The 20,513-nt window shown below is 41.0% G+C and overlaps 1 protein-coding gene across 1 annotated transcript; it reads left to right on the top strand.

The window, feature by feature from the left end:
• Positions 1-1,422: 1,422 nt before the first annotated feature.
• Positions 1,423-19,579, top strand: LOC134616191 (zinc finger protein ZFP2-like). Its single transcript, XM_065469531.1, has 8 exons — positions 1,423-1,585; positions 4,450-4,665; positions 5,122-5,354; positions 15,982-16,069; positions 16,682-16,960; positions 17,102-17,689; positions 17,774-17,857; positions 19,548-19,579. The coding sequence occupies exons 1-8, from the start codon at positions 1,423-1,425 to the stop codon at positions 19,577-19,579; spliced, it is 1,683 nt and encodes a 560-aa protein (XP_065325603.1).
• The last annotated feature ends 934 nt before the right edge of the window (positions 19,580-20,513 follow it).

The raw sequence follows: 20,513 nt of genomic DNA, 5'->3' as shown, positions 1-20,513 counted from the left end.
TAGTATTTTGTTTTATTCTAGTCTATTGTGTACAGTATCTTATTCTTATTCTCATCATCTTATCCTATTCCAGTGTTTTCTAATTTTTGCTATGTAACTTTGGACTGTCCACTTTTTGCTGTAACAAAATAAATTTCCCACGTGTAGGACTCATAAAGGTTATCTTATCTGATCTTATCTCTTATCTTATCATCCAGGACAATTGACCTGATGTATTAAATGCACTGAAAAAGTATAAAAAACACCCAAAAAACATGACCTTCACAGTGCTCGCCAGCTGGCCCAGATGGGCGTAGGCACGATTGAGCAGTTATATCATGGCGTCCTCAGCCCTGAGGTGGGGCTGGTAACAAACTGAAGGAGATCCTGATGTGGCCTAACTATAGGGTGGAGCTGGTCGAGGATGAGTCTTTCCAGGTTCTTCATGACGTGGGTGTTTTGTTTGTCTCCTTATTTATGAAGAATGAGTCCTTTTATGATCTGCTACATGTTTTTATTATTCACACTTAGCTGGCAGGAAGAACATGTATATCACTTTTCTAGCTCTCATACCTGTGTAGGTTTTTTCTTTTACCCTTTAGCTCACATCTTAGTGTCCACACAGATAGTTCCAATTTGATGTCTTGCATGGAACTATATTAACTTTACAGCATCAGCTTCTGATCATTACAGTGGGAAGTCAGTGTCACAGACCTGTAATACTGGGGGCCACTGTGACTTGGCGTCTTCGATACAGAAATGAGGCATGACGTCTTCCACTGCATTGCAACCTTCTGCAGACTCAGACTCAACATGAACATGAATACTTTTTATTTTTGTACAGTGATAAATTGTTAAATTGTTGTTAAAAATGTTAGCTGTTATTATCAGAGGGGAAGAGGAAGGCGACCACATCAACAGCCTTATCCTAATTGTCCGTGATCATTTGCTCCACATGAAACTTTAATTTTCTCTGTGCTCTAAATGTCTGTAGTTTGTTTATATTAATGTATTTGTATATTGTTATTTTCACTTCCACTTCATGGACCGTACCAGAGAAATCAGGAGACCCTCGTTTATATTCATTAAGTTGTTATATAATTATTTTTAGAGTGACTATAATCAATGAAGGCATTATTCTTTGTTCTGTTAAATGATTAATGCTGGATCAAAACTAAAGGGTTTTCCAATAAATCAAACTTAAATCAAAGTATTTTCTTCTTTCTTTATTCCAGGATATCACTAATAATCTCATGGCAAAATTGCAGTTTTCTGCAAAGTACCAGACTTTATGTTGGACTGACCTGATGAGGGCAGTATTACGCCTTTGATACCTCCAGCCTACCGTAAGTGCAATAAAAGAAGAATAGCGGCAATGGCGCCCGACTTAAGTGACTGAGTTGACCCGAGTTAAATTTGGCGGTATCGGTTGTTGTTGCAATAATGTCTTCAGTTCAGCATCTGAGAGAGTTTATCAAGGAGAGATTAACTTCTGCTGCAGAAGAAATCTTCTCAGAGTTTGAAAAAACGATCGTCCGGTATGAGGAGGAGATCCGTCAGCTAAGACTGCTTAATATCAGACCCGGGATAAAGTCACACAATACAGGTGTGTAAATTTGTGGAGATGTGGGATTGTGGGATCATCGTGTGATTCACGTGGGCATGATCTAAATACTTTGCATAAATGCATTGATCTAAACTAGTAATACACCACAGTAAAGTGTATGCAGTTATATCTGTGCAGCTTTGAGAAGGTTACTTTTAAAACGTTTTCCACTACAGATTACAAATTAATGCCCCAAATGTAATTTGTAACGTATTTCGTTGTTACTCAATGTGAATAATGTATTCTGAATACTTTAGTCCGGATTACTTGATATATTTTCATGCTTTTTACAACTACATGAATGTACTATTGCCGTGTGAATTATTGCTATTACTGAAGGCTACTAGCCACCTGTTACGTCCCTCTGCAGCCCCTTATCTCCTCAGTATGTTCAGCTGGTGCTAATTGGCCCCACCTAGTCAGGTGTTGATAAAAGCATACCTGAGGCAGGCTTTCAGGAAGCTCACTAGTCTTTGCCTTGGTGACCATTTTAGCCAACCTGCTATGCCATTTTAAGATAAAACCTCTTCTCACTAAAACTCTGGTATTCATCTCCTTTTTATGTTGGGGCTTTTGAGCCGGGTCGTAACGCTGCAAACAATCATGTGCAGTTCTGAAAGCAATACCAAGTAAATTTTTAAACCGTAATGTAAAATGAGTAACAGTAGGGTGGACATTAGGTAAGGCTGCGGTTTGTGCCGGTTTTCTGGGAATCCATCCTACCTGACAAATCATCGTACCCGTTGTTTCTGCGCATGCGCACAATATGAAATTAAGTTGCGAGCCGTCTTACCTTTGTGAATATTAGCTAGAAAAATACTCTGACTGATAAAATTCAGTGCCAAACCATCCTGCCTTTGTGAATGTGACCTACAAGCATACTTTAACAGCTAAATTAAGTGGCAAATTGTCTTACCTTTGTTTATCTGAGCTAGAAGCATACTTCAATACCTAAAATTCAGTGGCGAACCATCCTACCTTTGCAGTTATTTCACACATTAAACCTTTGATAAAAAATAATTAAACAAAAGTAAACTGCAATAAATTACAGGTAGCAGTAAAACTATTAACTCTTTTATGCTACGTCCACACCAACATGGGTAATAATAATAATAATTAATTGCATTTATATAGTGCTTTTCGAGACCCTCAAAGCACTTTTGTAAACACAGATTTTTCTATGTGTTTGGTCCTTTTGTCCACACGTAAACGGCGTTTCGAATCACCAAAAAGGTTGGAGAAAACTCAGTTTTTGCATTTTACCTGTGGTCGAAGAATACGGAGTTCATCACACAATGTCAGAGATGTGTGCCCTTTTCACATCACGCTGTGCGACATGTTATTGTTTACATGAGATTAATTTCTACAATGGCAGATAGATTCAAAATACTGTTAATCTTACTATCTGCAGTTTTTACACACTTACATATACACATGCAGCTACTGTCCCTCCATTTAGAAAGGCGGAGGTGTAATGGTGTAATTATTTTACGTGTCGTTTTTATTTTTTTTCCTGTGTAATAATATTCAACATTGCTATCAATACATTTTTCAAAAAATGCCTCTCTGTGCAAAATGGGTTCAAAAACATAAACAACTGTGGGACACTGTTTGTGCATGATTTGAACAGCCTAGCGCATCCTCCCGATGCAGGGGAAACAAATTCTGTTGGGGGTACCTACCTACTTTGGCACATGTGCAGGTGAAGCCAAAGGCAAGATATGCTTCATCATATTTTCTAGTCTTTGGCTTTGAAAGAAGTTGGTTTTTAAACATATTTGGCGATGCTTCAACCTCTGCTTTGCGTTTGTGTGGGAGCCCTGTCAAAAAAACCTGTCCATTATTCTAGCAGTGTCCAAGCATTCTTTTTTTTTACATTCATACCGCGCCCCCCTGCAATGGCTCTGCGCTCACCTGCAATGGCTCTGCGCCCCCCCACTTTGGGAACCCCTGTAGTAGGCTAACATTACAGCTGTGCACTGTGACGAAATGTATCCGATTATGAAATTCAAACATCTATCGTTTCAAATGATACGCTATTGTTTGTTTTGTGGTGTCGCAAAATACATTTACAGCAATATTTTTTCATTGGTTTCATCTTCACTGACTGTCAATAAAGATGAGGCAGAACCTGGTAGCTCCAAACAGAAGGACCGGTCAAAACAAATTGAGGATGTTATTCCTAAACCAGGGGCTCCCCCTGTAGCATGGACATGGTTTGGTTATGAAAAATCTGACACGGATCAGAAAACTCTGCTATGCAAATTATGCCGCAAAGCGGTCCCCACCACGGACTCAAACACGACATTTCTGTTCGACCACCTACAGAAGAATCATTTGAAAGGTTGTGGAGAGAGTTTATAGATGAGAAGCAAAAAAGAGCCGTCAGGTGCTCAAAATAAACCTTAGACTCAAATGTAAGAACAGGCTTTTCCCCACAACACGCCATATAATAAATACTCAGAAAGAAAATGGCGGCCGTTAAAACTTATATCTAAAAAGATATAGTTTAATGCATTGGTCAAAAAACAAAGACTTCCAGTCTGCCGTCTTAAAGTACTTTAAGATTTCATTAAAATATTCAGATCATGCTACTGTTTGTTCGTTTGTTTGTTTATTCACATTGTGTGATGATCACTGGCACTCACATCTAAAAATTAGACCCCAGACGTCTGTACGGTTATCAACATCACCCAATGAACACATGACTATGAGTGAATGTTTCTGTGGCAACATCTGCAAGAATGTAAGAGGCCGTGAAAGGATAAACTTGATTCTCAATAGGTGACCCTTTTCATCCTTCTTTATCTTTGTTATCATCACATTAGTCACTATTTTCTTGTGTCCCTTTGTTGAACACGAAGGTCTGGATGATCAGCAGGTCTGTGACCAGGAAAGGAGCTCCAGTCTCAAGCAGGAGGACCCAGAGCCTGCACAGACTAAAGAGGAACAGGAGGAAACCTGCAGCAGTGACGAAGGAGAGCAGCTTGAGTTGAAGCAGGAGGATGAAGGCATTCATGTCTGGACCGGAGAACAGCTGGATTTTTTGTGTAAACTTGGATTACGGCTGACTAGAATAGGTATGTAAAAGTGTAATATACAGATTTCATAATACCGAAGTGACTATGACTCATATCAAAAGGCCAGGTGATGATGTCACAAAGACACGTGGCGTGCATTACTGCCTGGCATACTACCTCACTGAAGACATGTTTTCTGTTAGCACAGTAAAATAAAAACTGGATTTCAAATCTTCTCTTGTTTAATAAAAAACAAACATTTCCACCAGATTTAAGTCATGTTAGTCCAGAACTGTACACAGTATGTAGAAAAATGTTGAGACAATGAAAACTGTGGATTATTGGCCACAAGGACCAAGTTGGAGTAGCGAGCTGTACGCCTCATAAATGATGACTCTGTATGTAAACAGAATTCTTCGCTGTTCACTGCATGAGAGAGAATATTTAAATATCGCTCACATATCTGAGAGACCTGCTCACAGTGTAACTTTTTTCTTGTGTGTTGTGTCCATCAAGACCTCCCACAGCAACATGATTGTAAGGAAAATGAGGATCTGGATGACCCGCAGGTCTGTAGCCAGGAGAGGAACTCCAGTCTGGACCAGCAGGACACAGAGCCTCCACAGATTAAAGAGGAACAGGAGGAAATCTCCATCAATCAGGAAGAAGACCAGCTTGCACTGACGCAGGAAACCAAAAGCGGCATCGTCTGGACCGGGAAGGAGCTGGGCATCATGTGGAACCCTGAAGTAAAGTTGCACAGAATAGGTATGCAAAACCTTAATAGATAGATTTCTTACTACAAAACTGAATCTAACTCATGTTGGGTCCTAATGAGACCTCAGAGATATGTTATAGAGACACATGATGAATCTAAGGACGAACTGCAACAAGGAAACTGATGTAATATTCTAAGAGCCAAAATTTCTAGCCCTCCCAGTTGGAAATAATTAAGTTGAGTACAAGAGAGAGGAAGACACCCTACAATGAGTTGAAACATTATTTAGTCCTGCATATACATTTTTGTCCTTCATATTGTCACTTTGTTTGTCCCTCACGAATTGCAGTCATCACTCCTTCGGCCACATTTTTCAAGTGACCTATATTTGACATCAGCATTATTGCGGCTCCTCCAACCTACGGCCGCGGCAGGCTAAACATGAGGACACAGGTGACGCGCAACAATAAACGCATAAAATACACTCCTGTAACATTTGCTCCTTTATTCACATGCACCGTCCAATATACAAATCAGCACATGGGATCAACTTCTAACCAAATACACAAATGCACAGGCTGCACAAACAAATGACTGCAACTCACAATGATGGCACTAACTACTATGCCAAACTACAACCTTTCTATAGCATCAATTAGTTCATAACCATACAAAACCATGAAGTTACAGACAAATCTATCAAATCGCTCAAGTTGCGGTCAACAGAAAGTTTTGCCCCATGCTCACCCTACCTTTCTGCTCATCAACAGCAGGTGCTGTGAACAGGTGAGTGCAACCACATTTATCCTCTACCACACCCATGAGACACACCCCGCACCCGTGCACCAATAAAGTGAATCTATTTAAACCAACCCACTTAAACAGACAAAGAGCAACTCATATGGCTCCTACATACCGGCCCCTAATTATTTTAGAGCAATAATTACCTCATACTTACTTATGTAGGAGACATATTAATAAACATAATCAATCTTTCATCAAACATTCAAAATACAATTTCAATTCAAATAAGCAAATACACATTAATACAAATAAACATCTGAAAAAGTCAATCTTCATGACTCTTCTGCTTCCTGTAGAAGACACACTTTAGTGATCGGCCTGTCCAAACAACCAGTCTTTGTTTTAACACGAATCCGACGTACAAGTCCTTTACCGTCAGAAATTGCTTCCACAACTCTACCAGTCACCCAAGAGTTACGAGGCGCAGAATCATCGACAACGATAACCACATCCCCAGGAATGAAGTTCCGTCCGATTCTCTGCCACTTCTGACGCTCTTGAAGCTGGGGCAGGTACTCCTTAACCCAGCGCTTCCAGAACAGGTCAGACATGTACTGTACTTGCCTCCATCGACGTCGTCCATACACGTCCCCCTTCTGGAACACTCCTGGTGGCATCAATGGCTTGGTCTTAAGCAGTAACAGATGGTTAGGAGTCAAGGCCTCCAAATCATTAGGATCAGTAGAGGCTTTGGTTATTGGCCTACTGTTTACAATAGCCTCTGCCTCACAAAGAACTGTACAAAGGCCTTCATCATCCAAGTTCTGCATTTTCAAAACAGAATTTAACACCTTCCTGACAGACCTTATGAGACGTTCCCAAACACCGCCATGATGGGAACCAGCAGGAGGATTAAAAATCCACTTTATGCCCTTTTGCAGCAGCATCTCATGAGTCTGTATCTGATTCCATCCTTCCACTGCCTCTTTCAACTCACGTTCACCACCGACAAAGTTCCCAGAGCACACTTCTTCCAGTGTAACCTCCAGGTCCAGTATTATGTCATTTCCTCTGGGAATATTCCTGTCCTGTTGCTGTCGGTTGCCACCAAACATTAACCCAAAGTCACCAAAGAAGCTGGAGAAGATATTACTGTGAGAGCTGTGGTGACCCACTTTGAGCCTGTGCTCTCCATACATGTCATACCGTTTTCTTTTCTCCTTATGTAAGAGGACCTCATAGGCTGCCCCCAAGTCTGCGAACTTGTCCTGGGCTTGCGGGTCGTCTTGCTTTCTGTCGGGATGTAACTGCAAAGCCAGCTTTCTGTAGGCCTTCTTGCTGTCCCTGATTGATGCACTCTTGAGTTCATTTGCATCAACAGCATGAACTAAAATGGCCATTTTAATCTCTGGATCATTTGAAGAGATCTTTCCAAAATCAAGTTTCACTGGCCACTTAATTTCTGGTTCAGCAAGAAACTTTGGCCCTGTCAACCAGGAATCATCCTTGATAAACATCCGTTTAAGGCTCATAGTTCGCTGTTCTACGACCTTCTTATTATTTGGCATTTTTACATGATTGCACCTAAAAGGTAAACCACCGGTATAATGACCATCAACCAACTTAGCCGAGTCCATCACTGACTTCATAAACTGCTGATTTTCTCTAGACAATGCAAACTGTTCATCCTGAATACATTCTGGAAAATCAGCCTTCATTTGACGTTCCCACAGCTCATCCAATCTTGCCACCGAAATGCTATTGACACTCACATCAAAAATGTCAGTCTTACGATCCTCTCTAAGAGGACCATTCACTGTCCAACCCAGCATAGTTTTTACAGCATAGGGACCTCCGTACTGACTTCTAACAACCTCCCATGGCTCTAAAGCCTTGGGCACATTGGTCCCGATCAATAGGTCTACCCCGGAATTTATCTCCAGTATGTTAATATAGCGCAAATGTGGCCATCTATTGAGATCTTCCTGTCGGGGAATATTGCATTGTTGAACAGGCATGCTTTTCTGTGTAAATAAGTCAGGCAAGTCACAGTAGTGATCCAAACCCAAACCAGCTACTTCCAAATCTGAGACTACATAACTACTGACCATTTTCTCCTGACCCATTGTCCGCAACAGAATGCCAGTTTTCCTTCCTGAAAGATTCAGCCTATTCATGAGCCCTTCAGTACAAAATGAAGCTGAGCTCCCAGGATCTAGGAAAGCATAAGTTATCAGTGACTGATTACCTTTCTTGGACTTCACTCTAACTGGTATTATGGCTAGAGCACTATTTTGCTCACCGGCCCCAGTAACACCACTGCTTTGCACAGCACATGAAGGACCTTCATCTGGTGGTTCTCCCCCTCCTATAGTTTGCACTGAAACACTTTCCCTCTGCTTTGAGTGGATATGTAAGAGTGTGGGGTGTTTCTGATTACAGACTTTACACAAGAGACGTTTCCTGCAGTCCTTGCTTCTGTGCCCACTGCGCAGACAACCAAAACACACACCATTCTCTTTCAAAAAAGATAATCTTTCACAGTGCAACTTTCTTTCAAATGAAGGACACAAATCCAACATATGTCCTGCTCCACAAAACAAGCAAACCTTGGTCACAACTGAACCACTCTCTCGCCTCAACGCTGGCTCAGTCTTCCCTTCCACCTTGGCCACTGTAGTAGCAAAACTACTCTTCTTAGCCTTAGGGTAAAACTGAGACTTACTCGCCTCCTTTCTGATGGCTGTTGGAGGATCCTTTATGTCTCCAAACAATGGGTCACTTGCGATCTTAACTTGCTTTTCAACAAACTCAACAACATCTCTAAAAACCACTTTACGTTGAAACCTCTCCTGCAGATCGCACACAACATTCCTCCATTTATCCCTGAGCTTATAAGGCAACCTTTTTATAACTGCTTGCATATTAGCAGAGACATCCAACTCATGCAAGGACTCAACGTCTCCCATTGCATTGCAACATTGCCTTAATAAAAACCCATATTCCTGCAAAGCCTTCACATCATCAGATTTTATAAGTGGCCATTTACTGACCCTTTCAGTGTAGGCAGCAGAAATTTTCAGCGAATTGCCAAAATTCTCCTGGAGCAAAGATTTAGCTTTAGCATATCCATACTCAACAGGCATATACTGACAGCTTCTGACCATTTCTCTTGGATGGCCTCTAGTGTACTGCTCAAGAAAATATAAACAATCCTTAGCACTGTGAGCTTGACTCTCCACCATGTGCTCAAAAGCTCTCATAAATGTTTGATATTGCAAAGGATCACCATCAAAAAACTGAATGTCACGCCTTGGTAGCAAAAAAAGAGACTGCTGCTCAGCCAATAAAGATGTAATTTCATTTTGTTTCTGCAAAACGGTGACTAGATGATCATGACCCTCACTACCTTGCACTGTATGTGTAAAATGTTTTGGTTGTGTGTGAGATTGCGACATCATCCGAGCAGTCGAAACTGCACCTGGAAATACTTGTGGCTTCGTCTCTGACTGTTCCAATGAAATGACCTTGGGCTGAAAAGTACTTTTAACCTTGGGCCTTACATCCAAAACCGGCGCTTGATGATCACTTGCATCAACACCCTGATAGGGTTGCTCTGGTAACACAGGTTTGAATGTCGGAGCATTAGGATTTAAAACACCTAAACGCCCCTGCTCTCGTTCTAAGTACGAATTCATTCCATCAGATTTATCATTAACGGCACTTGAGACTCGGGACATCTCAGAAGCTTTCAAAACATTCACCTTTGCTGCTGAGGCTGCTATTTCAGTTTCTAAGTCAAGCAGCTCCTTTCTTTTCTTAAGCTGTATTTCTTGTTCCTCCAAAGCATGCTTTTCTTTCAACAACCTCTGTCGAACAAGAAGGGACGCCATGTCAGCCTCTGCTGTTATGCGTGCTGACAGGGCAGATGAAACCATAGAGCCACTGAGTGAGGATTTGCTTCTCCTACAACTTCTGTTTCCAACATTAGAGATGCTATCACTTGGATTAACATCATCTATTGCAGCACCTTTACCAGCATTGCCGGCGTGCCTAGAAGCAGGTAATACATCAGAGGAATCAACACCAGGTGGATTTAACTGAGGCAAATCAAGCTCAGACACTTGATTTTTACTCTGAGAGTTTCCCTTTGCATCATGAAGCCATTTCTTTATCTCCTCCATAACCTCAGTATTATGTGCTCGCACACTTATGAACCAAGCAGTTTGTTTTTCTTGCTCTTCTTGAGGAAGCAAAGGAAGCAAGGTTTCATGCAGATGAGTTGCCTCATTAAGCAACACAGACAAATTCTCTAACTGAGTCTGAATAGTAGAAACATTATCCTCAGATTGCTTTAATTCTTTAATCACCTTTATGACCTTTTTAATTTTATTAATCTTAGTGTGACGTTCTGTTTGAAGCCTTTCAATCTGACTCTCCAAAGCCTTAGCAGTCGGTTTCGGCTGTCTTTTCTTTCTATCCTCATCAACACATTGTATTAATTGGTGTGTCTCCATTTTTCTTCAAAGCATTTCAAAATCCAAACGCTGAAATGCACCTATGCCACACAGCTTCATTCCAACACATCAACTTCATGACATTCACTTAATAAAACCTTGGACACACACAATTAACAGGAGCAATATCCCCCACTATCTGCCTATTAAACCTAACTAACTCACCCTAGTCTTCCGTACATACTAGCGGTGGGTATTTATGTACCTCCATACCGTCAGCTGTGAGGAAGACAAACTGTCTTAAACACAAACTGCGGCGGTACTCCCAAGCCAATGGCTTCAGCCGCCTGATGCACAATAACTAGAAAGCAAACCAGTACAATGCCTAATGCAGCTGTACTGCTAAAACCTAACAGGGGAATAAGACTCCTAAAAGAAATCTGTTTTGTGTAGCCAAAGGCTTCATCTAAAAGCTGCGTGAACAAAGGCAACTGCAAACTACAAAACTCTCATCAATAAAACTCATCTATATATAAATAATCCAATAAAACCTACAAAGCTTTCTGTTGACAAATTATTGCGGCTCCTCCAACCTACGGCCGCGGCAGGCTAAACATGAGGACACAGGTGACGCGCAACAATAAACGCATAAAATACACTCCTGTAACATTTGCTCCTTTATTCACATGCACCGTCCAATATACAAATCAGCACATGGGATCAACTTCTAACCAAATACACAAATGCACAGGCTGCACAAACAAATGACTGCAACTCACAATGATGGCACTAACTACTATGCCAAACTACAACCTTTCTATAGCATCAATTAGTTCATAACCATACAAAACCATGAAGTTACAGACAAATCTATCAAATCGCTCAAGTTGCGGTCAACAGAAAGTTTTGCCCCATGCTCACCCTACCTTTCTGCTCATCAACAGCAGGTGCTGTGAACAGGTGAGTGCAACCACATTTATCCTCTACCACACCCATGAGACACACCCCGCACCCGTGCACCAATAAAGTGAATCTATTTAAACCAACCCACTTAAACAGACAAAGAGCAACTCATATGGCTCCTACAAGCATATATATATAAAAAAAAAAAAAAAAAACCTTAAATTATGTTTTTGGTGTGACACCTCAATGTTTTCAGTAGCCCCCATATGGCCACCCATATGAAAAAACTCTGGAGCCGCCCCTGTACATTATGACTGAGTACATCCACTGGACCTTTTGTGGATAACATAATTATCCCCATTAGGACTGAACAATCAATTTAAAATATTGATTTGAAACTAAGCTTTTAACAAACCACACAACACTATGATAGGTGTGTCCTTGTGCCATGTGTTTCTTTCTTCTTCTGTCCCTTTGGATTCCAGCACAAGGCCTGTGTAGTTATTGGTGGATTTCCTGATTGTGTGGCCAATCCAGCATCACTTTCTTTCAGAACTGGTATTGCTATTGGTTCCTGGTTTGTTCTTGACTACATTTTTTAATCTTCTCTGGCCACTGGATACAGAGGATTTGTTGCAAGCAGATGTTGATGAATGTCTATAACATACAGAGCGCTGTCTTTGTCCTGCTCCATGTTTATGAACTATAGAGGACTATAGGTTTGACCCTGATTTTAAAAATGCTCCGCTCGGTGGAATTTCTGACCTCTTGAGTTTCAGACATTTTTTAAATTATGTTGTTTCTTTTTTCTTTCTTTTTAAACCATAATATAAACCAGCAAGTGGCCACCAGTAAATAAAACATACAAACAGACTTTAAGAGAATGCTAACTGCCCTAACAGTACTGACCTTATGAAAGCATACGAGAGAAGAAAATTAAGAAGAAAAATAAGAAGCTTCAGCTTTGCCACTAACTCCTGGACACTGGTCTCCAGAATCTGCTGATACTGAGTGGAATCCATGTGTCCCTCAACTTTGACAAGATTCCCAGTCCCTGCACTGGCCACACAGCCCCACAGCATGATGGTACGACCACCATATTTTACTGTAGGTAGCAGGTGTTTTTCTTGGAATGCTGTGTTCTTTTTCCTCCATGCATAACGCCCCTTGTTATGCCCAAATAGCTCAATTTTAGTTTCATCAGTCCACAGCACCTTATTCCAGAATGAAGCTGGCTTGTCCAAATGTGCTTTAGCAAACCTCAAGCTGCTCTGTTTGTGCTGTGGGCAGAGAAAAGGCTTCCTCTGCATCACTCTCGCATACAGCATCTCCTTGTGTAAAGTGCGCCAAATGGTTGAGCAATGCACAGTGACTCCATCTGCTGCAAGATGATGTTGTAGGTCTTTGGTGCTGATCTGTGGGTTGACTCTGACTCTTCTCACCATTCGTCGCTTCTGTCTATCCGAGATTTTTCTTGGTCTGCCACTTCGAGCCTTAACTTGAACTGAGCCTGTGGTCTTCCATTTTCTCAATATGTTCCTAACTGTGGAAACAGACAGCTTAAATCTCTGAGACAGCTTTCTGTATCCTTCCCCTAAACCATGATGGTGAACAGTCTTTGTCTTCAGGTCATTTGAGAGTTGTTTTGAAACCCCCATGTTTCTACTCTTCAGAGAAAATTTAAATAGGAGGGACACTTACAATTGACCCCCTTAAATACTCTTTCTCATTATTGGATTCACTTGTGTATGTAGGTCAGGGGTCACTGAGGTTACCAAGCCAATTTGAGTTCCAGTAATTAGTTCTAAAGGTTTTGGAATCAATAAAATGACAACAGTGCCCAAATTTATGGACCTGCCTGATTTTGTTTAAACAATTATTGCACACTTTCTGTAAATCCAATAAACTTAATTTCACTTCTCAAATATCACTGTGTGTGTCTCCTATATGATATATTTAACTGAGATTTTTTTTTTTTATTGTAACAAACAACGATTTATACAGGAAAATAATGACTATTAACAAAGTTGCTCAAACTTTTGCATCCCACTGTAATCCCAAACAGTGTCCTGAAGGGGCTTTATACTGTAAGGTAGGTCTGCCATGATTTGTCGACTAGTCACGAAATCGTCGACGACTAATTTAATAGTCAACCTTCGTTTGAAGCTTTGTAAGATCCCGAAAGTTGCAGGAATAAGTAGTAGGATTTAAGAGTGTAATAACGGACTGAAACGGAAGATGGCAGCACTGCATGTACAAGGATGCCAGTTGCCATTAAACCCCGAAGAAGAAGCAGTTTCCGGTATCGTAGCTGTGTCCAAAGTCAGGGGCAGCATCCTTCGGAGGCTGCATTTGTAGGCCGATTACGTTACAGCGACTCGATGAAGGCTGTCGAAATTCGAAGACTCCTCCAAATGCGGCCGACGAATGTGTCCTTCATTTCCAGATTTGAAGGATGGGTCGGGTGTATCCTTTGCTGCCCAACCTATCCCAAGATTCATAGCGCGGCCCAGCCAATTTCAGTTTCCAACAATGGCGGCAGCTACTTAGTTTTAATATTATCTTTATTACTCTTTCTAAAGCTCTATAAGGATAAAACTGAAATCCTCCTTATTTACACCAAATCTAACCTTTTGAAGGCAAACCACTTCTCACTCACTATCGATAACTCCACAGTTTTCCCTTCTCCTCAGGTTAAAAGCCTTGGTGTCATCCTAGACCAGGGGTGTCAAACTCAATTGCACAGGGGGCCAAAACTCAAGGCACACTTTAGGTCGCGGGCCAAACAAGATAAACATTTATTGAACACACTAAAACAATGTTTTTTAAACATAAATCTGAACAAAAACAGACAGGAATATTATTCCAGATTAAATAAACTTAAAAAAACAAACTTTAACTTTAAATATTTTGCTCTTTATAAAACTATATCCTGTCAAAATTATGCAAGTTAGAAATATGAACATGCTGCCAAAAACCCCAGAAAAAATAAATGAAAGCAAACACAAGGTTGGAGCCGCATGTAGACGGAGCTGGGGCATTGCTTCAGGAATGGAACTAATAAACTGTGCGGGCCATTCAGTGTCGTACTTTGCCTTGAGTGTATCATTACACTGCAGCTCCATCTGAATCTGCACAGGTGCAGTTCAGCAAGGTCCGCTGACTTGGTTCAACATTACTTGGCAACAGGGAAAGTGAGGCAGGTTGCACTGGTGCACTGGTGCAACCGGACCTCTGTATGATGAGGAATGTCGGCAAACTCTGAATCTATTTCCCACATAAAAGACTGAAATTGACAGTGGTTTAAACTTTTAGCTCAGATAAAATTTACGGTTTGCGTTACGGTGATCATTACATGCTCCATTTTTAGGACTTTACCACACAGCCTTTCCTGGTGTATGATGCAGTGATATGCTGATAACTCACCGGTACAGTTCTCCTCCTGCATCTTTACTCGCATCCTGCTGACTAGTCCGCTTTTTTTCACCGGCGCTCCATCTGTTGTAAGTCCAACAAGTTTGTCCCAGGGCAGTTTCATGGCGGTTACACTTTGACATACGTTTTCAAAAATGTCTTTTCCTGTCGTTGTCCCGTGCATCGATTTAATGTTCAATATTTCCTCTCCATGGATGAAGATGGCCAGCTGTGCAATGTCCATCATGTCTATACTTTTCTTGTCTATACATGTCTGTACTTTTCAGCTTATCCTGACGTTTTGTGTCGTAGTGCCGTCTTAAATTAAATCCCTTAATTACAGCCACATTAGCTCCACTAATAAGACACACGGGTTTACCAGCAATGTCTGTAAACATATATTCAGTCTCCCACTGGCGCTGAAAGGCTCTGCTTTCAGAATCAACTTTTCTCTCCACCATTGTGAGCGGCTAGCTTCACAATAACAGAAGTTTGACTTGATTGACGCGGGAATGTTCCCAGTTAGCCTAGCGTTCAGCAAGGAGGCTGCAGCGCTGCATTATGGGATCTGTAGTTTGTATATTATTAGCTCCTCATATCGCCGGGCCATGCATAACAATAATAGTACATCTATATAAAATGATCTCGCGGGCCGGATATAAATGTACGCCGGGCCGGATGTGGCCCGCGGGCCTTGACTTTGACACATGTGTCCTAGACAGTTCACTTTCCTATAAGTCTCACATCAATAATCTCACCCGTTCGGCCTATTTCCATCTACGCAACATTAACAGATTTCGTCCTTCTCTTTTCACCCAGTCTACATCCATCCTTGCCCAATCTTGTTACCTCCTGCACTGACTACTGCAACTCTCTCTTGCATGGTCTCCCCCAAAGATCCCTCCATAAGATTCAACTGGTTCAGAACTCTGCTGCTCGCATTATCACCAGAACTCCCTCCTACCAGCACATCACCCCGTTCTTCAGGAACTTCACTGGCTCCCAGTGAAATTCCCGATAATCTACAAGCTTCTTCTGCTCACCTTCAAGGCCATTCATAACCTCGCACCTCCTTACCTTTCTGACCTGTTAAGCACTGCCTTTTCTGTCCGCTCACTTCGATGTTCTTCTTCTATCCAGATTTCTGTGCCTTCCTTCTGCCTCACCACGATGGGAAGCAGAGCTTTTAGCTGCTCTGCTCCCAGGCTGTGGAACTCTCTACCCCCAGGTATAAGAAAGATGGTTCTCTCACCCTGTTTAAATCTCAATGAGCCTAATCAGGGTCACCTGATCCAGCCATAAATGTATGCTTTATCAAAAAGGAAAATTTTAAGCCTAATCTTGGATTGGATTAGATAATCTTAAAAAAAAAAAAAGAGAGAGAGAGAGTGTCTGTTTTCCTAATCCAAACTGGCAGCTTTTTCCACAGAAGAGGGACCTGAAAGCGGAAGACTCTACCTCCCATTCTCCCCAACTTTCAGGCAATGAATAAATGAATAAATCCTGCAGTGAGTGTCCTGTAAAGTTTTTGACTAATTTTAAATAAACTTTTAAATGTTTTTTGCACTTTGATAACAAAATTTAAGAGATACCACTTTGTGCTTTTGTTTGATTATATATTGTCTTTATTTTCTCATCGTAGATGGTCTGTTTATATTATTTGTAGAATTTGTAAATGAGCAGCCAAAATGGTTTTCACTGAAGCAGTAAAACGGATTCTCCCCACAACATGCCTTCATAGGTATATCTAAGCAATATGCTTACCATGTGGAGACCTGCTAGTGGTTAAGCTTACCTTGTAATTCCTCAAATGTATGTTTTTTTTGATCTGTCCCTTCAGATTTTCCACAACATGACTGTAAGGGCGAGGATGGGCTCACAAATCAGCAGGTCTGTAACCAGGAGAAGAACTCCAGTCTACACCAGAAGGATCCTTCACAGATTAAAGAGGAACAGGAGGAACTCCGTACCACTGAAGAGGAAAAACCGCTTCTTCTAAAGCAGGAGACTGCAACTTTTCCTGCTGGTGAAGCAAGTGACCACAGTGAACCAGAACCAAGCAGTGACCAGCTCCTTTCTCACAACTCTCCTGTCACAGATCAGGATGAAATCAAGGATGGTAACTCACACAGAAAGGAGTCGGAGGAAATAGTATCAGGTCTGACAGTTCAAAATTCCAAGACAGCACATTTATGTAGCACCTGTGGGAAAAGATTTTATAGGTTAGAAACATTGAGTCGACATATGCAAATTCACACAGGTGAGAAGCCACATTCTTGCAGCACCTGTGGCAAAAGATTTATTTGGAAGGCAGACTTGACTATACACATGCGAAGTCACACAGGTGAGAAACCACATTCTTGTAGCACCTGTGGGAAAAGATTTACTACGAAGGGTCCATTGAAGATACACATGCGAATTCACACAGGTGAGAAGCCACATTGTTGTTGCACCTGTGGGAAAAGATTTACTCAGAGGGGTCAGTTGAAGAGTCACATGCAAATTCACACAGGTGAGAAGCCACATTCTTGTAGCAACTGTGGGAAAAGATTTCGTTTGAAACAAATTTTGAATAGGCACATGCGAATTCACACAGGTGAGAAGCCACATTCTTGTAGCACCTGTGGGAAAAGATTCACTCAGAAGGGTCAGTTGAAGAGTCACATGCGAATTCACACAGGTGAGAAGCCACATTCTTGTAGCACCTGTGGGAAAAGATTTAGTTTGAAACAAATTTTGAATAGGCACATGCGAATTCACACAGGTGAGAAGCTACATTGCTGTAGTACTTGTGGGAAAAGATTTCATGTAAAATCAAATTTGAAAACACACATGCAAATTCACACAGGTGAGAAGCCACATTCTTGTAGCACCTGTGGGAAAAGTTTTACTCAGAGTGGTCTGTTGAATAGACACATGCGAATTCACACAGGTGAGAAGCCACATTCTTGTAGCACCTGTGGGAAAAGGTTTAGTTTGAAACAAATTTTGAATATGCACATGCGAATTCACACTGGTGAGAAGCCACATTCTTGTAGCATCTGTGGGAAAAGATTTACTCAGAAGAGTCAGTTGAAGAGTCACATGCGAATTCACACAGGTGAGAAGCCACATTCTTGTAGCACCTGTGGGAAAACATTTATTCAGAAGGGTCACCTGAAGAGTCACATGCAAATTCACACAGGTGAGAAGCCACATTCTTGTAGCACCTGTGGGAAAAGATTTACTCAGAAGAGTCAGTTGAAGAGTCACATGCGAGTTCACACAGGTGAGAAGCCACATTCTTGTAGCACCTCTGGAAAAGATTCAGGCAGAAGGAAACTTGAAATAACACATACCAGTTCACAAAAGTGAGAACCACATTGTTGCAGCACCTGTGTGAAACATTTTAGTTCTCCAGTACAGTTGAAAATGCAATTAGGAAAACATCCTACATGCTGAGTTTCATTCTTAGAAAATGGTGATGGTAGGACACATAAACAGTGTTTGGATCATTGAAAACTGAAAATTTCAAAAGGCTTTCGGAAGCTCAGTTTCTGTTTTGACACATGGACAAGACAAACAGTTTGTCTTGCAGCATAAAATGTGTGCACCTTATCACCTTTTTCTGACGTTGTTGTTTTATAGTTTATAGGCTTTGTCTTTGCTGAAGTTTCTTCATTTTCTTTAGCATGGCCTCGACAGTGCTTGAGATATTTTTAGTGTCTTGATGTAAAAAGAACTATTTCTCCAAAACACACTCGGTAATATCTGTTGAAAAAACAACTACACGTGTGAGGTAGCCTTTATTGAAATCAGTTTTTTCTCTGAAGTTCACAGTTTGAAGGTATTTAAAGCAGAAGACAATTGACTAACTTTGCACTGTTTGCTAACTTGCACACTGCCAGAACTCCTGTTGGGATTTTGTTTGGTTTTTTTATGAAATTTATACACTGGATTGACATTAATTGGAAGTGCTTTGTAGATGGAAAGGGAATATTTTAGGGAATGACAATGTTGACAAGTTGATCCATGTTCTCGTATTGTTTGTGACCCATATTTTTAGGTCATTTATTATTTATATTTATAACATAACTTACACTACTTTTATGTGAACACCTGTTGATACCCAGCTGTTGTTTTGAGATATAATAATGTGGACTAATGTGTAACTTTAACAGTGTTGTGTTCCATTTTGACAGGAAATAAATCCAGTTTAAGAAGATAGATTATTCATTTTAAAGATAAAATATGGATAATTATATAATAAAGGAGGAGGAGCTGGTGGTGACTCATCTCCCATAAAGGAGCTCAGAAGTGCCCCGGGAGTCTTCATCTTTATTTATCTCTGTTGGCTTTTGGCCTCCATATGGCAAACACCCTAGAGAGCTTTGCTTTCTTTTAAGTTTTTTTTAAATCTTGTATGTTCAATAAAACTGTTGGCATCAAACTTTACATCATCTCCTGTAAATTTTGTGTTTTGGTTTAAATTGTGTTCCAAAAGCCTGAATCAACATCTTTCCGGCCTGAAGAAATTTTGCAAAGCCTTTAAAATATGCGACTCCACAATCCTGCTGCTCTTTGGAAAACTAACAGTACTTCCAAAAGAGCTGTTAAACAGGGCTTTGTGTGATCTGCCTTTTGATGAAGCAACTGGCCAGGAAGATTCAACACATTCAAGGGGCTTAATCATACTAAGTTCCTTGATTCTTGTCCTCACTTTCCAGGTCCTCAACCGTACTCCATCAATGTCTTCTGAAGTTGTGTGTTTCAGAACAAAAGTGGAGCACATAATAGCAAACACTGAACACACACCTCCCCTGTCTGCTAAGAGCATATCTTCCTTTTTTTATACCACCATCAGTGACGTGAAAAAAGATTATTCAAACAAATCTGCAGTGGTATTTTCAGATTAAGTAAGCCAATTAAACATTACAGTGGACTTAATGCGGTCAACAATTCCTTAGGAGGTACCCAACATGAATTGAAACTAGCATGCATTTTAATTAAATAACACACCTCTCCCTCTCAGAGCTTCAGTAACACCAATTTGTATCAAAATCTTTGTTAACCTCTTTATTAACCTCTTAGGACCTGGCGTCCACATCACATCACATTTTGGGGTTTCTAGACCAAAGTACAAAATTTTGCTGTTCAGGGGCCTGATATCCACTTACAAGGACTGTTCTATCAAAAGGCCCAGGATCCTTCAGCAGCTTCTAGGCCTAGGATCCTCCAGCAGGCACCAACAACTAAGCAGCGTTTTGGTGAGTCGAAATTAACTACTACTTCAGAAATGGGGCCTAAGAGAACACGAACAGCTGAGGAAATTGAGGACATTAAAAAGTCACTGGACTTTTTAACTGAAGAAACATCAGCTATCAAGCTACAACAGAAATATATCCTGGACATTGTCAAGGAGATAAGGTCGCTTCGCAATCAGAATGCAGAGAAGGAGAAATGGATTGTCTATCTGGAGAACAGGGTCACAGACCTGGAGCAATACACGAGAATAAATGATGTGATCATCATGGGGCTAAACATAAAACCTCGGTCATATGCTCGGGCCGTGACTGCTGACAGCAAAGAAGAGCATGGAGAACTGGATGTTAGCTCTGCAGAGCAACAGGTGGCTGGTTTCTTGCAGTCAAAAGGGATTGACCTGGACTCTAATAACATCAAGGCATACCACC

The sequence above is a fragment of the Pelmatolapia mariae genome, linkage group LG18 (genome assembly GCF_036321145.2).
Source record: "Pelmatolapia mariae isolate MD_Pm_ZW linkage group LG18, Pm_UMD_F_2, whole genome shotgun sequence".
NCBI classification, from domain to species: Eukaryota; Metazoa; Chordata; class Actinopteri; order Cichliformes; family Cichlidae; genus Pelmatolapia; species Pelmatolapia mariae.
Note: the sequence above shows the minus strand (reverse complement) of the source record. Positions and strands in the feature narration are given on the sequence as shown.

Coding starts and splice junctions, on each gene's coding strand:
- LOC134616191 (XM_065469531.1), top strand. CDS start 1,423: ATGTCTTCAGTTCAGCATCTGAGAGAGTTTATCAAGGAGAGATTAACT. Junction 1,586..4,449: donor GATAAAGTCACACAATACAG/GTGTGTAAATTT, acceptor TTGAACACGAAG/GTCTGGATGATCAGCAGGTC. Junction 16,070..16,681: donor GTGGAACTCTCTACCCCCAG/GTATAAGAAAGA, acceptor CTGTCCCTTCAG/ATTTTCCACAACATGACTGT.